This window comes from Lathamus discolor, chromosome 4, assembly GCF_037157495.1.
Source record: "Lathamus discolor isolate bLatDis1 chromosome 4, bLatDis1.hap1, whole genome shotgun sequence".
Taxonomy (NCBI): domain Eukaryota; kingdom Metazoa; phylum Chordata; class Aves; order Psittaciformes; family Psittacidae; genus Lathamus; species Lathamus discolor.
Genome location: NC_088887.1, coordinates 41146745 through 41169014, shown reverse-complemented (window position 1 = coordinate 41169014; position 22270 = coordinate 41146745). Strand labels below are relative to the sequence as shown.

Genomic DNA, 22270 nt, shown 5'->3' with positions numbered 1-22270 from the left:
TACACTATACTATATACAATTCTATAATTGTATGACTATTTGAAATTTCTCTGAGAGAACTGCAAAGGTATCTAACTTATTAATATAATCAAAATAAGCATTTAAAACCTCCACACTAGTTGGTGGGAAAACACTATAGGACTGGATCAAATAAATGTCTTACAGATTTCAAAGATCAAGTTTTTTGGTAAATATTTATCAGAAAAATATACAGAGGATATATTTCACATGTAAAGTGAATAATAATAATTTTAGAAAACATTAGACCATCCAGAAAGGTAATAGTTTCACTGTTATGCAAATATACATTAAAAAGGTAGACAAATGAGTGAGTAGAAAAAGGTAAAATTTTGAACTGTCATAAAGAATAAGAATCAAAACACCACCGATGAAACAACAGTAATTTTTAACTTCCTTAATCTGTAAAATTATTTATCCGGAATGACTTTAACTAAATAAAAGTACTATCATTTTCTGTTATGCCACATTCTTATAAATTCATGCGACCACTGGAGACTAATTCACACACACACATATGTGCACATACTCTTAATTCCAAGTTAGTGAATTCTGGACTCTTCACCTTTAATGTCTTATTTCATACAGAGTAACGACACAAGAGTACAATGATGCAGAGGAAAATGTAACACTAAATACAGAAACGGATTTTTTTTAGCAGATGGCACAATATCAGTTTCAGAAAGCTAGTTTTGCAGGAGCCATAAATTGCTGTTACTACCTAAGATATTAGTATATAACTCTGTTATAAAACCGGTAAGATATTGTATTATAACATAAATGAATATACTTTACATGTATTGCTACATGCTAAATAAAGTTCAAAAAAAAAGTAATTTATTAATGTGAACCAAACATACCTAAATTCAGTTTCATATCTACTGGAAATACACTGAAAACAAAATTCTGCTAATGAGAAACTTAATTATTAATTTAAAATTAACTAGTCACAAAGGGAGACTTGATACCTGTTGGCAAATGTGTTCCCATTGAACATTGAGATCCTTTAGTTCTTTCTCTATTCTGGAAGCAAATTCTGGCTCCGCTGCACTCTTCATTTTCTTCCCAACCTCATTAACACTGTTCAAACTGGGCTGGATTGTTTGGATATCATTTACTAAAGCCTAAAGGAATAGCAGAAGATTAGGCAAGCAGCATTCACACAAGATTTCAGATATGCTATCCCTATCGAAATGTGTCTACGTGAGATCCTGCCATTTCTTTGGTCTAGATCTCCATTCCAATGAGTACAATTAACAGACTTAACTATGAAAATAAATAAAAAAGGAATGAGAGCTGTAATGTGGTAAGCTATGCCATATAAGATAGAGTTCATTTGCAAAATATGCAAGTTTCAAATGCTATATATATATGCTATTTACATACACAAATAATGTTATATTACATATAATTTTTACAACACCTAGATCTTTTATTCACACTTGTGAAAGAGCATCCCATCATAATAGCGGAAAATTATTAGTGAAGCCATCTTATTAACTTTATGCTTTATGCCAGCATTACCCTTGGGTTGGTAATTTGTCTCATAACTTCCTTAAAATAATCTGAATGGTAATATTCCTGGGTTATTTCTAGTTATTAGAATTTTAGTTTTCGTTGATTATTATTTAAACCTTGAGGTAGTTCTATATTGCCACTTCAATTTCTATTTCCTAAGGCCTTCTTCAGTGCTTCAGATGTTAGTTACCTGGGCTTCCTACACAGTGGAAAAGGCTCGAAGTGTAAACACATAAAACATGATCAAGATTTTGGTAGCTTTATTATATATTTGACAGTAATGGCTAATATTTATGCAAACCCTTCATAAATTCAGGTGACAGATTCTACGGGAGTTACAAGTAGCTTACCACTCTGTAGAAGTATTTATTTAGGTAAGCGATAAGAGAGGAAGCCTGAAAAGCTCATAGCTTTGCAAGATCAATATGTTTGTTTCATCATATTTACATGTTCTGCTACATCATTTTCAGAACTTGTAAATTCCACTGAACATAGAGACAGGGACTATCATGGATTACAGGATTCACTGCATTTATACACTCTGCTGGGACAAGCAGAAGAAGTTGCAAACCCATGAAGGAATTATCGATACTTCATAATTCTTCAAAATTCTGCTGGGGAAAAATCCTAGAACTTCTAAATTTAGTGGAAGAAAAAAAAATTTTATAATTCACAATACTTGCAATTTCTTCCAGTATAGTTAGAAAAGCTTGCAAATCATGTGTAAATAATAGATACAGAAAGAGATGTTCTGGCACAGATCATTCAGCTTCCAACAAATAAACATGCAATGTTTGCAAACCCAACAAAGTAAATAAACAGTTATCTTAAAAGGCTACAAACTTACTTGCTGCAAGTACACTGATGTTTTGCTCTACTATGGTCACTCAGTGGAGTGACCATAATGATAGGGTCACCCACTGCCTCCTTTCTGTATTGAAGTTTCCCATTTTTTAGCAGAATTTTACTTCAAAACCAGGAAATGCAGGCGGTTTAAATACATTGCAGAAGACAATACCCTTACAACATGAATTTATCTTCAGGAATAGTAATTAGTTGTGTAACATCTGAGGTGGCTAGACTCACAGAGAATAATAATTGCCAAGCAGGCAGGTAATACTCACTGTACATTGCTCAAGTTGCTTTTCCAGTGCTTCTGAATCACCAAGGGCAGGCCACTCTTCTTTCAGAAAAACATCTACTTCAGCCATCCACTTCTTCAGTGTTTTAGTGTCATTCTGTTTATTAAAAAGACATTTTATTGCATCGCACAAAACCTGGCTGGCAATGGTGTAATTCATCCTGGCACTATGACTAAAACTCACCACAGTGTAATTTCTAGATTATTGAACTGTCTGAAAAACACAAACACAGCAAACAAGCAAAACCAATTTTACTTGGGATTGTCATCGACTCTTTAGCCTACGCTCTGACCATTTCTGCCCAAGTTTAATGTATCTATGGGTGGGCAACTTTCTGGATCTCAAGATTATGCCTTCCGGATATCATTGTGTTTATATGCTGCACATATGTTCATTGGTTCCTTGTATGGCTTCAGACTACTCATGCATGGCAGATAATTCAGGCTCACCTATCAAATCCTTCACGGCTTCAATCTGAATTTTAGACTTCTTTTGGAAGTTGCATGTTATACTGCCTGTTTCTCTACCAGAACACAAAACAGAAATACTCCCTTATTACTCTGAAAAAAACCCCCACCAAAACAACCCAATAATTGAAACAGAATCAATTCAGAAACTAAAATCATATGACTCAATAAGCCATTTTAGAGACCCTCAGTTGCTGTTTCTACCACTAAAATATTTGTAATCAAGTATTTGCTTTCCAGTCCTTAACTAACCCTTGCAATTAATAAAGCAAGCTGAACATTGAATGTTTGAAAAGAAGGAACATTACCAGTTCCAGCACATAGAATCATAGGATGTTCAGGGTTGGAAAGGATCTTAAGATCATCTGGTTCCAACCCCCCTGCCATTGGCAGGGATGCCTCAACCTAAACCAAGTCACCCAAGGCTCTGTCCAACCAGGCCTTGAATACTTAAATAAACAACCTAATACCTTGAAAAATAAAATGAGATTTTAAAAAGGTTATTTAAAATTACCTTAAAATTTCACCTTAGATAAAGATTGGCATACACATGTTAAAATAAAAATTATAAGGGGCAAAACTTTTAAAGGCAAATTGTAAACTATTTTTTCATCAAACTGTTTCCATCAACAGCAAAGTACATAGTGATATTATATGCTGAATACAAAGTTGAATTAAAGCACTTAAAAGGACATTTCATTAGAATACAAACTGTGCCTGAAATGTATACAGAAATGCCTTAGCAACTATTAGATAAAGACAACAAAAGGGAACATTTTCCTAGTGTACTTCATATAACAACAGGCTACCCCTGACATTGAACTGAGTTAATACAAATAATCATACAGTAATTATCAGTATACTTCAGATTCTCAATTACCAAAACACTGGTGAAGTGTCTACGGTGCATTCCATTACCAGTCAGTAAAAAGAGTTCAGAATCATATTTCATTATGAAACTTTAATACCTTTATAAGAATACACTAAGTATAATTCATTAATGCTGCAAAATATAGATCTGATGGAATTCACTTAAAAAGACATCAGTCTCCAGCTACCAGTGAAGACTGAATATATGACTTGCATTTTGAATCAGACTGCAAATGCATTTTATTTATTGACACTGATACCATTGTACACCATGTTGATGCATTCCATAAACTACAACAGCTAAAACAATAATTTGGAAAATAAGTTATTCAAGGAGTTGAAAAGAAATACTTTTATATTAACTGTGTACTATGGTGACTTCAACAGTAAATATAAAGTCTAGGATTTGTACACAACAATAGCTCACAGCTTTAAAATACATGCTGTACAGAGCATGGTCATAATGTTCAGGACTTTCTCCTTTCAAGAGCAGTGGCTGAACCTCTAAACCTCTATTCTGAAATTTCAGGGGAAAAAAAGACAAAAGAGAGACTTTCTCAAGCAAATTGTACTGCTCTATTTTGTGCAATTGCAAATATTTCATAAAACTATTGATAAAACAGATTTCCAGCTTTCCTGCTTATATGGGGTTTATGTGGCAAGGTTTTGGTAGCAGGGGTGGCCTCTGAGAAGAGGACAGGTGCTACCCAGTGCTGGGCACAGCCAGTTCCAGCTGCCTCCAAGGTACCCATCACAGGATACAGCTCGTTCTATGGTCAGTCAATGACAACTCAGTGATAATATAGTTAAGAAAAGGCATAAATACCAGACAGGAAGAGGAGGAGAGAAGTAAGAAACAGCCCTGCAGACACCAAGGTCAGTGAAAAATGAGGGAGAAGTTTCTGGAGCAGAGATGTGGTGCAAACCATGGTGAGGCAGGCTGTCCACCTGCAGTCCATGGGAGTCCAGAGTGGAGTAGATATCCACCTGCAGCCCATGGAGGATCCCACACTGGAGAAGGTGGATGCCCCCTAAAGGAAGCTGCAGCCGATGCAGGATCCCACAAAGAAACAGATACATCCCAAAAGACTGCAGCCTGTGGGAGAACTCATGCTGGAACAGGGGAAAAGAGTGAGAAGGAAGAAGCAGCAGAGAGGAGTTGTTATGGTCTGACCACAGTTCCTATTCTCTATCCCCCTGCACCCCTTGGTGAGAGAGTAAAAAAGAGTAAAGCAATGGAGTGCTGACTAGGAAAAAGAGGGAGGGGGAGAGGTGTTATTTTTAATTTTTATCTTTGTTTCTTACTATCCAAATCTATTTTAATTTTCGTCAAGTTGTGTCTGTTTTGTGCATGATGGTACCTGGAAAGTGATCTCCCTGTCTTTATTCTCAGTTCAAGAGCTATTCCATCCTATTTTCTCCCCTTGTCCATCTAAGGAAAGGGCATGTGAGAACAGCTGGGGTACCTGGCTGCTGGCCATGATTATCCCATAATACCATTAAACTTCTCATGGCCAGCTTCAAACATCAGAGAGGTAGCTCTGATGGAGCCAAAGTTACAATTTAGAGCAATATGGCACTTCTGTAGATAAAGTATAAATGTTTCCTCCTTTTTTGGCCCATTCTACTTAACTGATGAAGAATAGCATGATAGTAAGTACCTTTTTTCTTCTCTAAAAATCTTTTTTCCTCTACAAAAGCAGAAGAATACCGTGTCAGAAAGTTTATTCCTAACCAGACAACTCTATTGAGTTAAGCTGAAAATATCGATTACAGTTCACATGCTACTGAATTATAATGTACAACATGGAGCTAATCATGTATCATGTTCTACTACCAGCAAACCAAAGTCAAGGACAGAAATATTTGATCTGAGTAGAAGGAATGCAGAGAGACAACACTGAGAAGAAACACACTGTGAGAACACAGCTTTGAGTAAAGTTGCAGGACCACGACCTTCAGAATTTTTTTTTGCAATATCCTCCATGAGTATGAAAGTATTCATTTGCATGGGGGCAAGGAGAGAAAAACATATAAAAACATAAAAATACTTCCTGGTTTTGTGACTAGCTGATCTGACTTATTTGAAATCTGCCCTTGAAATTATATAGGAATAGACCAGGATTATGTTAAAAATCGACTTATTTTTAAATCTGGTAACATCTAGGTCATAGACATCCTACGTAATGCTAATAGATGCGATTTACAAATAAGTGTAAATAGGAGATCTTCACAATGACAGAAACAGTGGAAGAGTAAAATGCTGTCATTCTAAATATCATTCTAAATTCACACAACTGTGTAAGTCATGTACACTTCTGCTTTCTGGCAACTCTGCTGAGATACTACCATATTACTTAATTACGCAAATTAGTCCATTAGAGTCAGCAGCATGAAAAAGTACTTCAGCTACATTTAAAAACTAAGTAGAGGAATATTAGTTGCAATTTCACTGAAATCAAGGTTAAGTTTTCCTATTGAAACAACACTGGCTGAAACAGGCATAAAATCAGAGTTCAAAGTATAATCTTGGATCCACCAAAATAAACCAAACATTTTAATACATTTTATGTACTGTTCTGATATTTCACTTTGGTATTATTTTCTGCGGGTGTATAAATGCATTCTGTGCTAGTCCCACATCCACAAGCTGACATGTAATAGCTGAAGCTGAAAAAGTTTGGTTAACCTGGAATCGCTGGAGTTTGGTCATAAGCTCCTCAAGTTTTTGGCAATGTTCCACCAGCTGCGCTGATAATTTCTTCCAACGGCCAAGGATCACCTCAATCTCTGATCGATATCTTTGGCTGACTTCTGCAGGGGCTTTCCTGGATATGTCTTCCACAGTTGTGCTGAGATAGTTTAGGCCCTTTTGCTGCTCTTGCAGAGAACTTTGTAGAGCCTATGAATAAGAAGCAAATGGTATCCCAACTCATGTCTCCAGCAATTCTCTTTGTTTTACGAACATACGTGAAATTGCTGAAGAAAGGACTGAAAACTAAAAATGTATGCCACCTTTGCTAAAATATCCAATGACGCATTCTACTGAGCAATTCAGAATTGCTTTTCTTACAGAAACTCAAAAGTAGATTTTTTAGTTGAACAGAGAATATTAACCAGAGGTGTTTATACTTGTTAATAGAGGTGATTCACGTACACTTCATTAATCTGAGACAGGAATTTACTATGCCCATAATGATGACATGCTCAAAAGACTCAGACAGCACATGGACAGAAAGAATAAACTTAGACCTGCTCCTATGACTTAAAGTTTTCGATAACTTCTCAAAACTTTCACAATTATTTTCCCAGTTTGCTGGATCTAATTTTTTTCTATATCCTACTTTTTATTTCAGAATGTGCATTAATAGTTGCATCAAACCAAATGCTGCTTATCCATCCAATAGTGGAACAATATCAAGCATTAAAATGCAGGGAAGGTTTGTACTCACTGGCAAACTTGTTCCACATTTGTGTCTGCTTGTAAATCTGACAGGAAATCTAACAAAGCCTGTGCTGCAGTTTACTAATCACAATCGTTTCCATGTCAGCACTGGAAAATGAAATGAGCTAAATCTATACTTAACTCACAGAGCTATCATCAGAAAAATATTTTATATATCATGGGGACAAATAAAGGCTTTTGCTTAACATGTTTAACATGTTAGAAAATTGGTTTCAATAATGAGGAACATTTTCAATCCTTTACAGATCAATGTGAGTATCCAGTGTCTCCTGAAGCCTTTGCCTAAAACCTGAATGGGTAAAATTCACTCAAGAGCCACAGGCTTCAGCAGACTCATGACAACTACAGGTTCTGTTCCTCCAAACTTTTCATTTGAGATATTTGTTCACACAGCCTGACCACTCACCTTAAGGTCCCTGAGTCTCTGCTCCATGATTTCATATTCAGCAACTGCAACCTGAGGCATGGAGAGTTTAGTTTCTGACTGCTGGATCCACACGAGTATAGTGTTCATTGTCTCTTTGTAGTGTGCAGGAGGCAAACTGTCAGAAACTACATTCAATGGGGAAGAAAAAGGAAAGAAATAAAATAATTTTGTGCTTCATTATTCAGTTTTCTGATAGAAGATGGCTGACAAAAGAATAAATGACCGAGCCTTACTGCAGCCAATGGCTATTTTGCAACAGATTGCAATAGGTCCAATATGTCAGTATTTGATTTTTCAAAAAATTGTGGAGGCAGAAAACTTTTGAAGAATGAATACACTCATTCTAAAGTTTATAATATCTCTGTCATTTTATCAGTTATGTGTCATTTGACTCTCTTGTCATAGGCCACGTGACTAGTTATATGGCCAAGACAACTTGTTTAAATATGTGTGCTTAGAGATCAACAAACAAACTATTGTATTTAATCCAGAACCTAATTTCAGAAATGCAGTAACAAATAACATTTACTTTTATGGCCCATGTTTATGTGTTTAATGTTTCTGTTCAAGTAAAATGTTCTGTTTAAGACATCTGTTAGAAAATTAATCTTTCTTTTGCATTAAAGCTGAATTTTATTGAACTGTGCTTATTGTGCCAACATTACAGCTGCTGTAAACAGACAACATCTGGCAACACATGAGCAAGTCATTAGCAGAGATACTCCCTCTGCCCTTAACAACATTTGCTTCTCTGCTCACTGAAAAAAGTGCAGGCAAACAGCATGGTTGGTTGGAAATGAAGCATTTCCAATTTGTACCACATAATAATGAAGAATACAGAAGCTCAAAAAAATGTTACACCTATTCATCTCCTGTATGTCACTGGTATGTCAGAAAAAACAGCTCTTAGAAATTATATAGCTTTCCAAAAAGCCATTTTAATAAACAACACAAAGATTTTAAGTGCAAGCTTGCTTACATTCTCAGAATTAAATATACTTCAGATTAACCTAATTTTTTAGTGATCAACAGAATGCTACTTAAAATAATTCAGTTAGGCATCAAATGATATACTAAAATCAGCGTCATTTAAACTCTCTGTTGTGGAGTATGCACATTGTATATAAAAAACTTGGCTGATCTGACATATCACACACATATGTGGATTTACAGAAGATAGGACCTTGGTACCAGAAAAGACAAGAATTTCTTTCCTTGTGATGTATTTTCTTTACACAGAAAGCAACAGTAATACATTCTTGGAAACACAGAAAACAAATATTTTCCATCTCATGGAATAACATTCTAAATATTTTTATTTCCTTGGTGAGATTTATACTGTCTTTGATTTATTTAATCCAAACAATTCCTACTTCAGAATAGAATATGCATTTAAACACATCACTTCAAACAAATGGAGATATGATTTCAACAGCTCAGACACGTTAAAGGAGTATACAATTCTTAAGATCAGTTTTATTTAGAAATATGGAGTTCTGTGATGTAATGTTTGACTTCTATAAATAGTTTTCTGTAAATGAAAACCAAGTCTTAGGACTAACATATGACTCAAGAAGCTATATAAAATACTAGCTGGGTTTGATAGTAAAGAGTACCTCAGAATAGGTGAAAATACAGGATTCGCTGCTACAGCAAACTCCACCAAACCATATGAAACTCTCATTCTGAAAGTTTGGCAATAATAATAATTTTACTTTTAAAACCATACAAGCACTTTTGATGAGGCCCAGGATACGGTTGCCTTTCTGGGCTGCAAGCGCGCACTGAAGCCACCTCATGTTCAGTTTCTCATCAACCAAGACCCTCAAGTCCTTCTCTGCAGAGAGGCTCTGAATCTCTTCTCTGCCCAACCTGTAGCTGTGCCTGGGATTGCTCTGACCCAGGTGTAGGACCTTGCACTTGGCATGGTTAAAATTCATAAGGTTGGCATCAGCCCACCTCAGAAGCCCTCTGAATGGCATTCCTTCCCTCTAGCGTACCAACTGAACCCCACAGCTTGGTGTGATCAGCAAACTTGCTGAGGGCGCACTCAATCCCACTGTCCATGACATCGACAAAGATATTGAACAAGACTGCTCCCAACACTGATCCCCTGAGGGACACCACTCATTACTGGTCTCCAGCTGGACATTGAGCCATTGACCACAACTCTTTGCATGCAGCCATCCAGCCAGTTCTTTATTCCTTGAGTAGTCCATCCATCAAATTGATGTCTCTCCAATTTAGAGACAAGGATGTCACGTGAGACAGTGTCGAACGCTTTGCATAAGTCCAGGTAGATGATGTCAACTGCTTTACCCCTGTCCATCAGTTCCGTAGCCCCATCATAGAAGGCCACCAAATTGGTCAGGCAGGATTTCCCCTTAGTGAAGCCATGCTGGCTGTCACCAAGCACCTTGTTGTTTTTCATATGCCTTAGCTTGCCTTCCAGGAGAATCTGCTTCAAGATTTTGCCAGGCACAGAGGTGGGATTGACTGGTCTGTAGTTCCCTGGTTCATCCATTTTCCCCTTCTTGAAAATGGGGGTTATGTTTCCTTTTTTCCAGTCATCGGGACCTTCACCTGGCTGCCATGATTTTTCAAATATGATGGACAGTGGCTTAGCAACTTCATTTGCCAGCTCCTGCAGATGGATTTCATCAGGTCTCATGGACTTGTGCATGTTCAGGTTCTTAAGATGATCTCGAACCAGATCCTCTCCTACAGTGGGCCTAGGATCTTCATTCTCACAGTCCCTGCATCTGCCTTCCAAGTCTTGGGTGGTGCAGTCAGAGCCTTTGCCAGTGAAAACCAAGGCAAAGAAGTCATTCATAACCTCAGCCTTCTCCAAATCCTGTGTAGCCAGTTCTCCCGAGAGTGCCCTCAGGGGGCCTACGTTGTCCCTAGTCTGTCTTTTAATCGCAATGTACCTATAGAATCCCTTCCTGTTATCTTTCACATCCCCAGCCAAGTTTAATTTTAACTGGGCCTTAGCTTTCCTAACCTGGTCCCTAGCTTCCCAGACAACATCCCTGTATTCTTCCCAGGCCGCCTGTCCTTGCTTCCACCTTTTATAAGCCTTATTTTCCCTCTAAGATTCCTCAGCAGCTCCTTATCCTTCTATGGAGGTCTCCTGGCCCTCCTGCTGCACTTCCTTCTAGTTGGGATGCAGCACTCCTGAGCTTGTAGCAGGTGATCCTTGAATATCAACCAACAGTCTTGGGCCCCCCTGCCCTCCAGGGCTATATCCCATGGAACCTTACTAAGCAGGCTCCTGAAGAGGCCAAAGTCTGCTCTCTTGCAGTCCAGGGCAGTGAGCTTGCTGCACACTCTTCTCACTGTCCTGAGGATCTTGAATTCGACCATCTCATGATCACTGCAACCAAGGTTGCCATGAAGCATCACATTTTCAACCAGCCCCTCCCTGTTGGCAAGCATGAGGTCAAGCATGGCACCTCTCCTTGTCGGCTCCTCTATTACTTGCAGAAGGAAGTTGTCTTCCATACAATCGAGGAACCTCCTGGTTTGCTTGTGCCGGGTCGTACCACCCCTCCAAATTTGGTTGCAAATGGTTGAAGTCCCCCATGAAGACAATGGTCTGCAAGCATGAGGCTGTTCCTATCTGTCTATAAAATTGTTTCATTCAATTTTAATGAGTTATGTTCTCTGCTAGTTGAAGGACTAAGTATGACTTCAAGTAAGATCACAGATGTTCATTTAATCAAGCTAGCATCTTTCCAGTTTGGTTATTAAGAATTCCATTTAAAAACCACTTTTAAGTTGAGTGAAATCATAGCTTTCCTATTTCAGTGTTCCAGATCGAGTAGTGAAATACTGCTTTTTAATGTCCTTTTCCCAGCTGGAGTTCTAGGGGCTTGTTAGGTTTGGCTTTCTTTCTTGTGTGGGGGGTGGGTGTTGGGTTGTTTCTGGATTTGTAGGGGTTTTTGTTGTTTGTGGTGTTGTTTTTTTTTAAGATTGACAACATGTCATAATTTTCATGCTTGTGGATTAATGTCCACATGTTGAGCATAGTGCATTAATACAGATTCTGCTATATTATATGAAAACTTGAATTGGTAGTCAGAAAGACAGAGCACATCTGCAACCCCAGCTACAGATAAACTAGGCCAAAGACAGAACTGTAACAAAATATCACAGAGGGAAAATACAAATACATTACTGTTAAATATCAGAATACAGTTCCCATCCATAATAGGAAAATGCTGCTGCATTAATCTGCTCCATTTGTAGGCAATGCATTTTGGTGTGACTAACACTGTAACCCTTGAGATCTGACAGGAAAATATGTTTACAGTTGTATATTTATTTTAGAGAAAAGTGCTTAAATTGGAAATAAAATGTGCAGATAGATATTTGATTAGGATTTATTTTTAATAAATAGAAATATTTAAACATGTGAAAATAGTTTTCCAAACAGGTAAAATACTTTTTGTTTTTAATCTTTCCTCCCAGTTTCCTTTTTGTGACCAGATTTTCCAGTCAAAACTCTTTTCCCAAATCAGAAATGAAATGAGAAAACAATTATCTCAATGACTATTAAATCACACTGGATATACTGCAATGTCTATCTCCTACAGTGAGGAAATATCACATCACATCATTTTGAAATAAGAGGAAAGACAATAAATATAATCTATGGGATCATTTTAGTAAAGACTTATTCCCTGAAATGAATGAACTAGATTGTACTGCACGTATTTCCCATAAATATCTCCTCAGTAGTAACTGCAGTTGAAAACCATGCTGATTTTCCCACAACTTTGTTCTGCTTATTTTATAATACAACTACTTGAAGCTATTCATCAAAGTCTTTACTTTGACGACTTCATAAAAGTTGTAATTCCCTTCTCTCACATCTCTCACCAGAAACTCTCGAAGTGGAATCATAAGAAATCTTGTGTAATACACAAACAATATTCTGCAAGTGCTTTGCACTTCCAATTCCGTTATCTATCAAGTTCTTAAAAGAAAAAAAAAGGGAAGACTTCCTCCATTTCTACAAGACACAAGTAAATATCTTTTAAAGATACAAAATTATTTAGGAGATTTTATTTTCCACCCTTATAAATTTTCATTTTTTCCTATAGAGGAAAAGAGCAGAAGACATTATGTCTTACATATTAATTTCACAGGTTGCTTAGTCCTTTTGTTCTTTATTTAAATAAAAAATAATTGCCAGAGGAAATGGATGCAAAACATAAAGGAAATTGCTTGCATGTTACCTATTAAAATAATATTTTCTTACACACAACTGTGGTGTATTTTCAACTCAAAAAGGACATTCAAAGAAAGTTAAGCAAACTTTGTCCATCAAAACCAAACAGTAATGAAATTTACAGGACACGACATTTATGTAATGTTTTTCCTCCTCAAGAATGCAACGATTGGAGAAAAATTATTATACATATCGTAACGATTTGACTGACACTTATAACCCATCTCTCTAAGATTCTTAAAGCATGAAAATAATTTAACAATTCAAAGTTTAAGCAAAAACAGACAAATGACTGATTAAGACTGTCATCGTACTGTTATGGTTACTGTGGTTTGTTGTCTTATAAAATTATGCCAAGACTGAGTTGCATGTATGTAATGTAAGCAACTTTAAGATACCGTAGTAGCAGATGAGGTAGAGAAGCAAATGTATATGCAGAAGAATATATGTACAAGAATATATACGTACATATATATATATAAAAGAATATATATATATATATAATATATATAGAGAAGCAGATGTACATGCAAAATTACCGTAAGCATGGGATGGGTAAATAAAAACTATCAAGAATCTTGACAAGATATAGAAGGCAAAAACTCTCTAAAGTCCTACTTGAAAAAAAAAAGGAGAAACATTGTTTCTCCTGAATAATTGATCATTTATAACAACAATGATAACAATGATAACTTCACCATTGGGAATTACTGATCCTGCAAACATAGAATCAGAATTTGAAAAGAAAGCACAGTGCATGAATTTATGAAGCAGGAACAAAGGAAATAAAAATGACTTTTCCTTTGCCACTTCTATCTTGATATCCTTAATTTCAGCTGCCACAAAAGGGTTTTTTTGCTTTTTTATTTTAGTTACTTTTGACAAATCTAATGACACTCTCTAAAACCCCTCTGCAGAACAGTCTTATCAAATTGAGAACATGTGTCTCACTGAAGACCATAGCTGGATAAGAGTTCACCGCAGGAAGTATAAAAAGCAGAAGTGCCTTAATGGAGTTTAGTCCAGTCACAGAGCAAGAGGAATGCTGGAATGAACCAGCTGCCACCCAGGAGGTAGCTTAAACCAGGGAATATTTACTTACCCGACACTAACAGCTCTTCCAGGGCTGAGAGGGAACAGGAAGCAGAGCAGGCTGTTCCCTAAAAACATCTCTGACACAGCCACAGTTAATTTCAAAAGAAGTAAATAAAAAGTTAAATCCCTCATTTTCACTAGTGTAATTATAAAACTAAGAATTTCCTTGGGAAATCACATTATTCATACTCGAACTATTGCCACAATTGTCCATTTCACTCCCTTGTGTATATTACTGTCTGACGCCTATTTTTTCTATATACCGGTATTCTAGAAATTACGCCAAATGTGCCTGGGAAGAAGGAAGAGCTGTAATAATGGACACAGAATCTTCAGAAGGATCAATCACCTACGGATATACAGACATTCCACAAAGAAAAATGAGATCTTATTCCCTCATATTTTATGAAGTGCATTTCTTTCATAGAAAACATTGCAAAAGAGTGGAAAAACAACCTAATAGGGTTTAGAATTAGCTTTAAATTAGTTTTCATAACTGTAAATGCTAATCAGATCATGAAGAAAAACATGAGAAAACCTGAGTTCATCTTTAGTAATATTTTATTAAGAAATCTATGTGCAACGTAGGGAAACTACTAAGTACCCTTGAACATAAAAAATCTCAAAACAATACCACCACCTTAAAAAAAAAAACAAAAACAAAAACAAAAACCCCACATCAAAACCCAACCAAACAAAAAATATTTGAGGGAGACAGTCTCCTAGGCCTAGAGAAAACTTTTTTAGGGAAAAAATTCCCTTTGAGAACAGAACAACTAAATACCCTTATCTATCAGAAAATATAATGTGGTAAAGGTAAATAAGCAAACAACAAAAAAATAAAAAACCTCCCAACCCCCTAATGATGAATCAAACATCCTTTTACCATAGAAAAACACCTAGCGATGAATAATAAAAAAATATAATAAATTTTTTTTTTCTGGCACATGTAGATTACCTGTAGATGAACAAAAAAGGAACAAATACTACAACTGATCTGCAAAAAAGCATTCAGTCTTCAGGACTTCAATAATTAATTGCAAATAATTTATACAAATAAAAGATAGAAATATGTAAAATGCTCTAGCAAAATTTTAACATTTTCTATTAAACTAAGGCTAAAATAAAGACATGGGTTATGGCTTTTTCTCTATCTGTTCAACAAGAAAAATAGTCACTTAAGAAAGGAGAAGAAGCTCAGAATCAGAGCCAAATTTTCTATACTTCAGCTTCAGATTTTTTGATTCATAAGACTTTCTTGAATTGAGATCAGACCTAGCACAGTATCCCAAGCATGATTGTTCATATCTACAGCAGAGTTATAAAAGTAAGTTTCATTTTCGATAAAATTGTATAAAATTTCTGCAGATAAATTATGACTTTCATAATAATCTCATCCAAAACATCACTATGGGTATGTACTCTATGTGATAGAACAGTCTCATCTTGACAGTTGAACTGTTTGATATGAAGCACCTGTGATACAAGGCAGCCACATAAAATAATAACAACTGACCAGGGCTGCATGAAATATTGATTCAAAGACTTCTGTTCTCTAGCAGTTTAGGAGACTCTCCCTGGTCTGTCAACATTGCTACCTCAAGACAGGCGCTTCTTCTGCAGGCCAGGGCCCTGGAGGAACATACTGCAGAAGAGGAGTGGGAATGAATAGCTACCACCAGGAAGAGCCTGCTTCGTGGCATTACAGTTGAGACAGTGAACACTACTTACCTTACAGGACTAACCAACTGGTTAGCTCCTGAGGTCTCACTATAATAAAACTAGGTGAAGCAAAACCAGCAATTGCACAAAACTGGATATGGAAGAAATCATAAAGAAGCTAGCATTTACCATCTTTTCTCCTTGGCAGAATGGTAAATAATTTCAGTATATAAAACAGTGTGGCATTTACAGTTTTTAAATCTTACTACTTGTATATGTTGACTTTAGAGGCATGAATAAACTTTACAGTCCTTAATACTAAATTTCTACAGGTCATTCTTTCATCACTTGCTATGACACATTTGCATTTTAGTTCTTTAGCTCTTCTATGCACCATCACCTCTTCAGTTTCCATGTGTGTGCACATATGAAATAACTATAGCAGTGTAATAATGCAGTGTTGAAAAAAAAATCCGAAGCTTTCTGTGAAAGAATTTAGAATTAATACTACAAAGATCCACTAGAAGGAGCTAGCACTATGACTAATTTCAAACAGTACAGCCATTTAGACATACTGGTTTAAGGGGCAATTAATCTTTTTGCTGTTGAGAAAAATTACGTTTATAGCTTTTGCCCAATACTTTTTTTTTTTTTAATTTCATAGTCAAATACAGAAAGTGTACAGTAGTCACTGACATGCTCTGTTTCTTTAAAAAGGAATAAATTAAACTTTCCATTTTGGTATAGCATTTTCCCCCTTTTGAAAAATGCATTTTATTACAAATATGGTAAAAGAATTTATATCTTGCAGTCACATATCCTGTGTTGCATGAAATAACAGCGTACCACATGAGAAAAAATTAGATGCTACTGAAGTATCTACTCTTTTTTATGAGCTTTATGAAGTTAAATTTCTAGTCTATGAAAATCTAGAGCAAATTCACTTCTGCAATTAAGCTCTCTCTCCTCTCTACTGATAGAGGTGGACAGGCCTGTCTCATAACCTGGCTAAACAAAGGCAATTTTATGTTGCTAAAAATACCACTGAATCTTGTCCATGAACATGCAATCAAGAGGAGGTGTGATGGTAGGATCACACTGAGTATAATCTTTGCTTCTGAACAGTGTACCTTCCCTTGTTTTCCTATTAATATAAAATATATAAAGCACCGATAATTTATCAAAGACTAATTCAATTGCAAAAAAAAGACCACATAGATTGTATTACTGGTTTAGCATGTCAAAAGCAAATACAAAAGTAGGAAAGCAAAATACATACACCTTCTCTTTGCACGCTAGACAGACAAACTGAATTCTTGACATGAACACTTACTGGTCTGTAGCTGCTTTTCTCTGGCATGCATGTCAGCAAGTATTTTTTTGTAATGACTGGTAAAAGCAGCCAGGTCAGCATCCAGAAACACTGGCCCTTGCTCCTTCTCTTTGAGTGCTTGACTTTGAGCCTTTAGCCGTTCAATTTGAGGCTGAAGGGTTGACATTCGGATGATTTCGTCCTGTATGTTTGAACAAAAGAAACAAAAAAAAAAAAAATCAAGATAAAGCTGTCCAGTAAATGAAATCACTAGTGGCATGGAATTACCACTGGTTTAATGCACATTACACAACTGTTTTGCTTCCAGCTACATCAGTTACAGTAAGAACAAATTCAACATTTTTAATATTTCCTCACAAAGCAGTTACTCTGCTCCAAATATGATTGTTGATTTGTACCATTGTTTACAGTCACTTTCACATGACATTATCATGTTAGTAGTTTAAGACGCAAAGAAAACAAGACAGATTGTACATTAAAATTGCATGCTTCTTGTAAGAGAGAAGAGGCAAGAGGCAAGAATATGGAGAGAAGGCAGAGGGGAGAGGGGGATGAGAAGAGACAAGATATATTTCAGTTGGAAGGGACCTACAAGGATCATTAACTGCCTGATCAATTCAAGTCTGACCAGAAGTTAAGGCATGTTGTTAAGGTCATTGTCTGAATGCCTCTTAAACACTGACAGGCTTGGGGCATCTACCACTTCTCTAGGAAGCCTGTTCCAGTGTTTGACCACCCTCTTGATAAAGAAATGCTTCCTAATGTTCAGTCTAAACCTCCCCTGGTCCATTCCCATGTGCCCTGTCACTGTATACCAGTCTTTCCTTTCCTTAAATAAATATTTTCAATAATTACCCTGGAAATATAAAGAATCCATTTTCTACTTTTATATTGAAATAAAGTAGTTCATAATGTGGCCCACTGTTGGAACACCTATGAAGTACAATATAATGAAGAACTTGGAGAAGGATCTCTAACCTTGCATTTTTCCAGCTGAGTTTTTACTGTAGCAGGATCTGTTGCTGGTGTGGGTTGTGCTTTCAGCCAGTTTTCTGCAGTAACTGCTGTCTGTTCCAGTTGCTGCAGCTGGGAGTAGAAGTCAATGATGTTATTTTGGTACTCCAACCATGCCAGTCTTTCACTCAGCAACTGACAGAACTCAATCCAGCGGCTCTTCAGCTGCTCTGATGCTTGTCTAATGTTGTCAGCATTCAGACCCTCTAGAAAGAAAACAAGACAGGAAGACAAATAAGTCACAAAGAAAATAAATTAAAAAAAAGTAAAATAATTTACCAATTCAATTTCTGTATTTGAGAGTTCATAGATCCAGTTAATGATTTATCATCAAATAACAGTCTTGAACATACAGATGTTACACATTAGTGGAGAAAGCATTTGAAAAATATTTTAAGTTCCTGCCAGGGTACTTTTGTTGCTATAGGAATGAATTATAAAGTGCTTTAAAGTACAAGAATGGGAATAAAGCAGAAAGTAGAGATACAATACATAAAGCTAATTAAAACTGCTGTAAGAAATAAGAAAATGCCTGACAGCTGGATTTTGGAAACAATGACTGTACTGTACAAGATGTTGGGATTTTTAATAAAAACACCAATTTAAAAGAATGGGAACTATATTTCACAGTTACTTTGATGTTTTTGATAATCCAATCCTTAAGTTTTGCTTTACATATTATTTTAGAAATTTTATAAGCATTCAGGAATAAAGACATCATCAGATCAAACCTCCATGTAGGCCAGTCCCATATGTCCAACAGTGTCCATTAACAGATATTAAGCAAAGACTGAGACCCAAGAAACAATAGCTGACAACTCTATGATTATTTTCAGACAGGGTTTGATTTCTTTGCTATAGTTTGCCTAGTCCTGTCTATAGTTCAATAATCATGCTTGAATTAAAGTTCATAAAAGAAGATTGACTTCAGTTATTACAGACAAGGCAATTATTTAGAACTATTAAAGGTAAAAGTGTTATATATATTCTGTGAAGAAAGAAAGGCAACACATATCAAAGACAAGCAAAGGTCTTAAAATAACATCATTTATCGTTATCCTGAAACTTGAACTCAGGTTGAGTTCAAAATAATATTAACTTAAGCATCTCATTTATTTTTCAGAAGTTCAAATGTAATCCCTAATCGTTTTTATTGTCATGACATGTAATGAAACTCATAGCAATAATCCCACCCAAAGCTTCATCCAACCTGGCCTTGAACACTGCCAGGGATGGAGCATTCACAACCTCCCTGGGCAACCGATTCCAGTGCCTCACCACCCTAACAGGAAAGAATTTCCTCCTCACATCCAATCTAAACTTCCCCTGTTTAAGTTTTAACCCATTACCCCTCGTCCTGTCACTACAGTCCCCGACGAAGAGTCCCTCCCCAGCATCCCTATAGGCCCCCTTCAGGTACTGGAAGGCTGCTATGAGGTCTCCAAGCAGCCTTCTGCTCTCCAGGCTGAACAGCCCCAACTTTCTCAGCCTAGCATCATACGGGAGGTGCTCTGGTCCCCTGATCATCCTCGTGGTCCTCCTCTGGACTTGTTCCAACAGTTCCATGTCCTTTTTATGTTGAGGACACCAGAACTGCATACAATACTCCAGGTGAGGTCTCACAAGAGCAGAGTAGAGGGGCAGGATCACCTCCTTTGACCTGCTGGTCACACTCCTTTTGATGCAGCCCAGGATACGGTTGGCTTTCTGGGCTGCAAGCACACACTGCAGGCTCATGTTCAGTTTCTCATCGACCAGCACCCCCAAGTCCTTCTCCACAGGGCCGCTCTGAATCTCTTCTTTGCCCAACCTGTAGCTGTGCCTGGGATTGCTCCGACCCAGGTGTAGGACCTTGCACTTGGCATGGTTGAACTTCATAAGGTTGGCATCAGCACGCATCACAAGCGTGTCAAGGTCCCTCTGGATGGCATCCCTTCCCTCCAGCGTATCAACTGGACCACACAGCTTGGTGTGATCAGCAAACTTGCTGAGGGTGCACTCAATCCCACTGTCCATGTCACCAAGAAAGATGTTGAACAAGACCGGTCCCAACACCGATCCCTGAGGGACACCACTCGTTACTGGTCTCCAGCTGGACATTGAGCCATTGACCACAGCTCTTTGTGTGTGGCCATCCAGCCAGTTCTTTATCCACCAAGTAGTCCATCCATCAAATTGATGTCTCTCCAATTTAGAGACAAGGATGTTGTGTAGGACAGTGTCAAACGCTTTGCACAAGTCCAGGTAGATGACATCAGTAGTCCCATCTTAAGGACCTTTCCATCCCTAACCTTTCTCTGATTCCACGTGTGCACAGTTGAATGAAGAAATGCTTCTCTCTTCATGTAACTAAACTGGATAGTACAAAATTGGAGTGTGCAGAGATATGTTTGGTGAAAAATTGAAGTGGTGCACCTCCATTAGGCAACACAATATCATACTGAAAAGAAGGCTGCATTTTTAAAACTCTCTTAATTCATAGTCCGTTCAGATCACTCGAAGTTGCCCATCAGATGTCGATACCCAGAAGAATGTAAGAAAATGGCCATTACTTTCACATGAAATCATTTGGGCAAATTTGATAGAATTTTGTCTTATTTTGAAGAAAGCTAGTCCTCAATCTCATAGAAAAATTAATAATTGAGTAGCTGATGCTATGACTGCATAATTTTAATGTTTTCATTTGCTAATTGGTGAAAAATCAAGAACTTGAAACTTACTACCATGGTAAGTACTGGTTTCTTCACTATCCTCTGCAACTTTTCACTCTTAACATCAATCCCCTTACTCTGTTTCACTCATGGGGGCAAGACATAACAGAAGTTGACAAGCAGGAGAAGAAACAATATAAAACCCATTCTCCACTAAAACAATATTATTTTAGGAATAATGGTTCATAATCTTTTCATATTTCATAGTCTACAAGCTTCTGATAAAATCAGTGAATAAATACACTGTACCCGGAGGAAGCAGATCATTAACTGAAGTGCATCTATTAATTTTATTACCTTGTGTACTGCACATAACAAATTGTGTGAATATTTTTAATTGTGCAGCACCTTACATGCAAGTACTTTGGAATTGCCACTTAATATGAAGTATATCTTATTAAATGCATTTATCATTTGCTATGGTTCTGTGATAGAATAATATAATGATATCTGTGGTTTTATAGCTTTGACTTCTAAGCGCATAGGAAATAGTAACTCACATTTCTTCCACAGAACAGTGGCACTTTAACAATCACATGGTTTATCACAACAAATTCATTCGTATTCATTTTAATGCTGCCTACCAAAATCCCCTGAGTATTCATTTTGATGCCCTATTTATTTTATTTTAAACTACTATAATAGTAAAGTGTCCACTCAAACTGCTGAACTGCTTCACTCACACATCAATGCATTTCTTATTCTGTTTTAGAATAGAATGTAGAAAAAAAAAACAACAGATTTTTTCCTAGAAACATTGGTAAACAGAAGAGGTAAGTTTGCATTGACTGTAATCATCAGACTTTAAAAAAAACACAGACAGAGAGGCAGAACACAGCCTATGTAGATGAGTGGTTGGATAAAGAATCATCTACCAAAAGCATAAATTATTTCCCCTGTGATGGGAAATGTCCTTCAAATTGCAGTGTCCAGACTCACTACTTAAAAACACAAGAATAGCTACACTGTATGAGATGGCAATTCTTTCTAGTGCAAGATATTTTTGCTGGCAACAGTTGAAAGCATCTACATAAGGCAAGAATAGTGCCCTGTATAAATACATTTCCCCAGAATATTTTCCTCTGTGCTAAGGAATAAATAAATGAAACCCTAAATAAATCAATCTAATTATCTTGAGAATTTAATATTTTTTTTTTTTTAATTCCCCTCTCCCATCACTGTAAAAATAAAACCAGGAAAATAAATATGAATGCTACAACAATGAAATTCACCACCATTCTGAACCTGCTCTTACAATCAACCAGAGGTGCTCATCTATTTATGCACTTCATATCCTACATTCAGAATCTG

At 36.7% G+C, this 22270-nt stretch overlaps 1 protein-coding gene across 13 annotated transcripts in view; it reads right to left on the bottom strand.

The window, feature by feature from the left end:
- DMD (dystrophin) overlaps positions 1-22270 on the bottom strand; it is a 1176091-nt gene that overhangs the window by 664433 nt on the left and 489388 nt on the right. For all 13 annotated transcript variants that reach the window (XM_065677219.1, XM_065677222.1, XM_065677220.1 and 10 more), the window contains 6 exons: positions 18213-18454; positions 17235-17415; positions 7888-8033; positions 6705-6917; positions 2661-2774; positions 987-1142 (listed from right to left, as the gene is read on the bottom strand). In XM_065677219.1, coding sequence (XP_065533291.1) covers positions 987-1142; positions 2661-2774; positions 6705-6917; positions 7888-8033; positions 17235-17415; positions 18213-18454 — 1052 coding nt within the window. The remainder of the gene's footprint in view (positions 1-986; positions 1143-2660; positions 2775-6704; positions 6918-7887; positions 8034-17234; positions 17416-18212; positions 18455-22270) is intronic.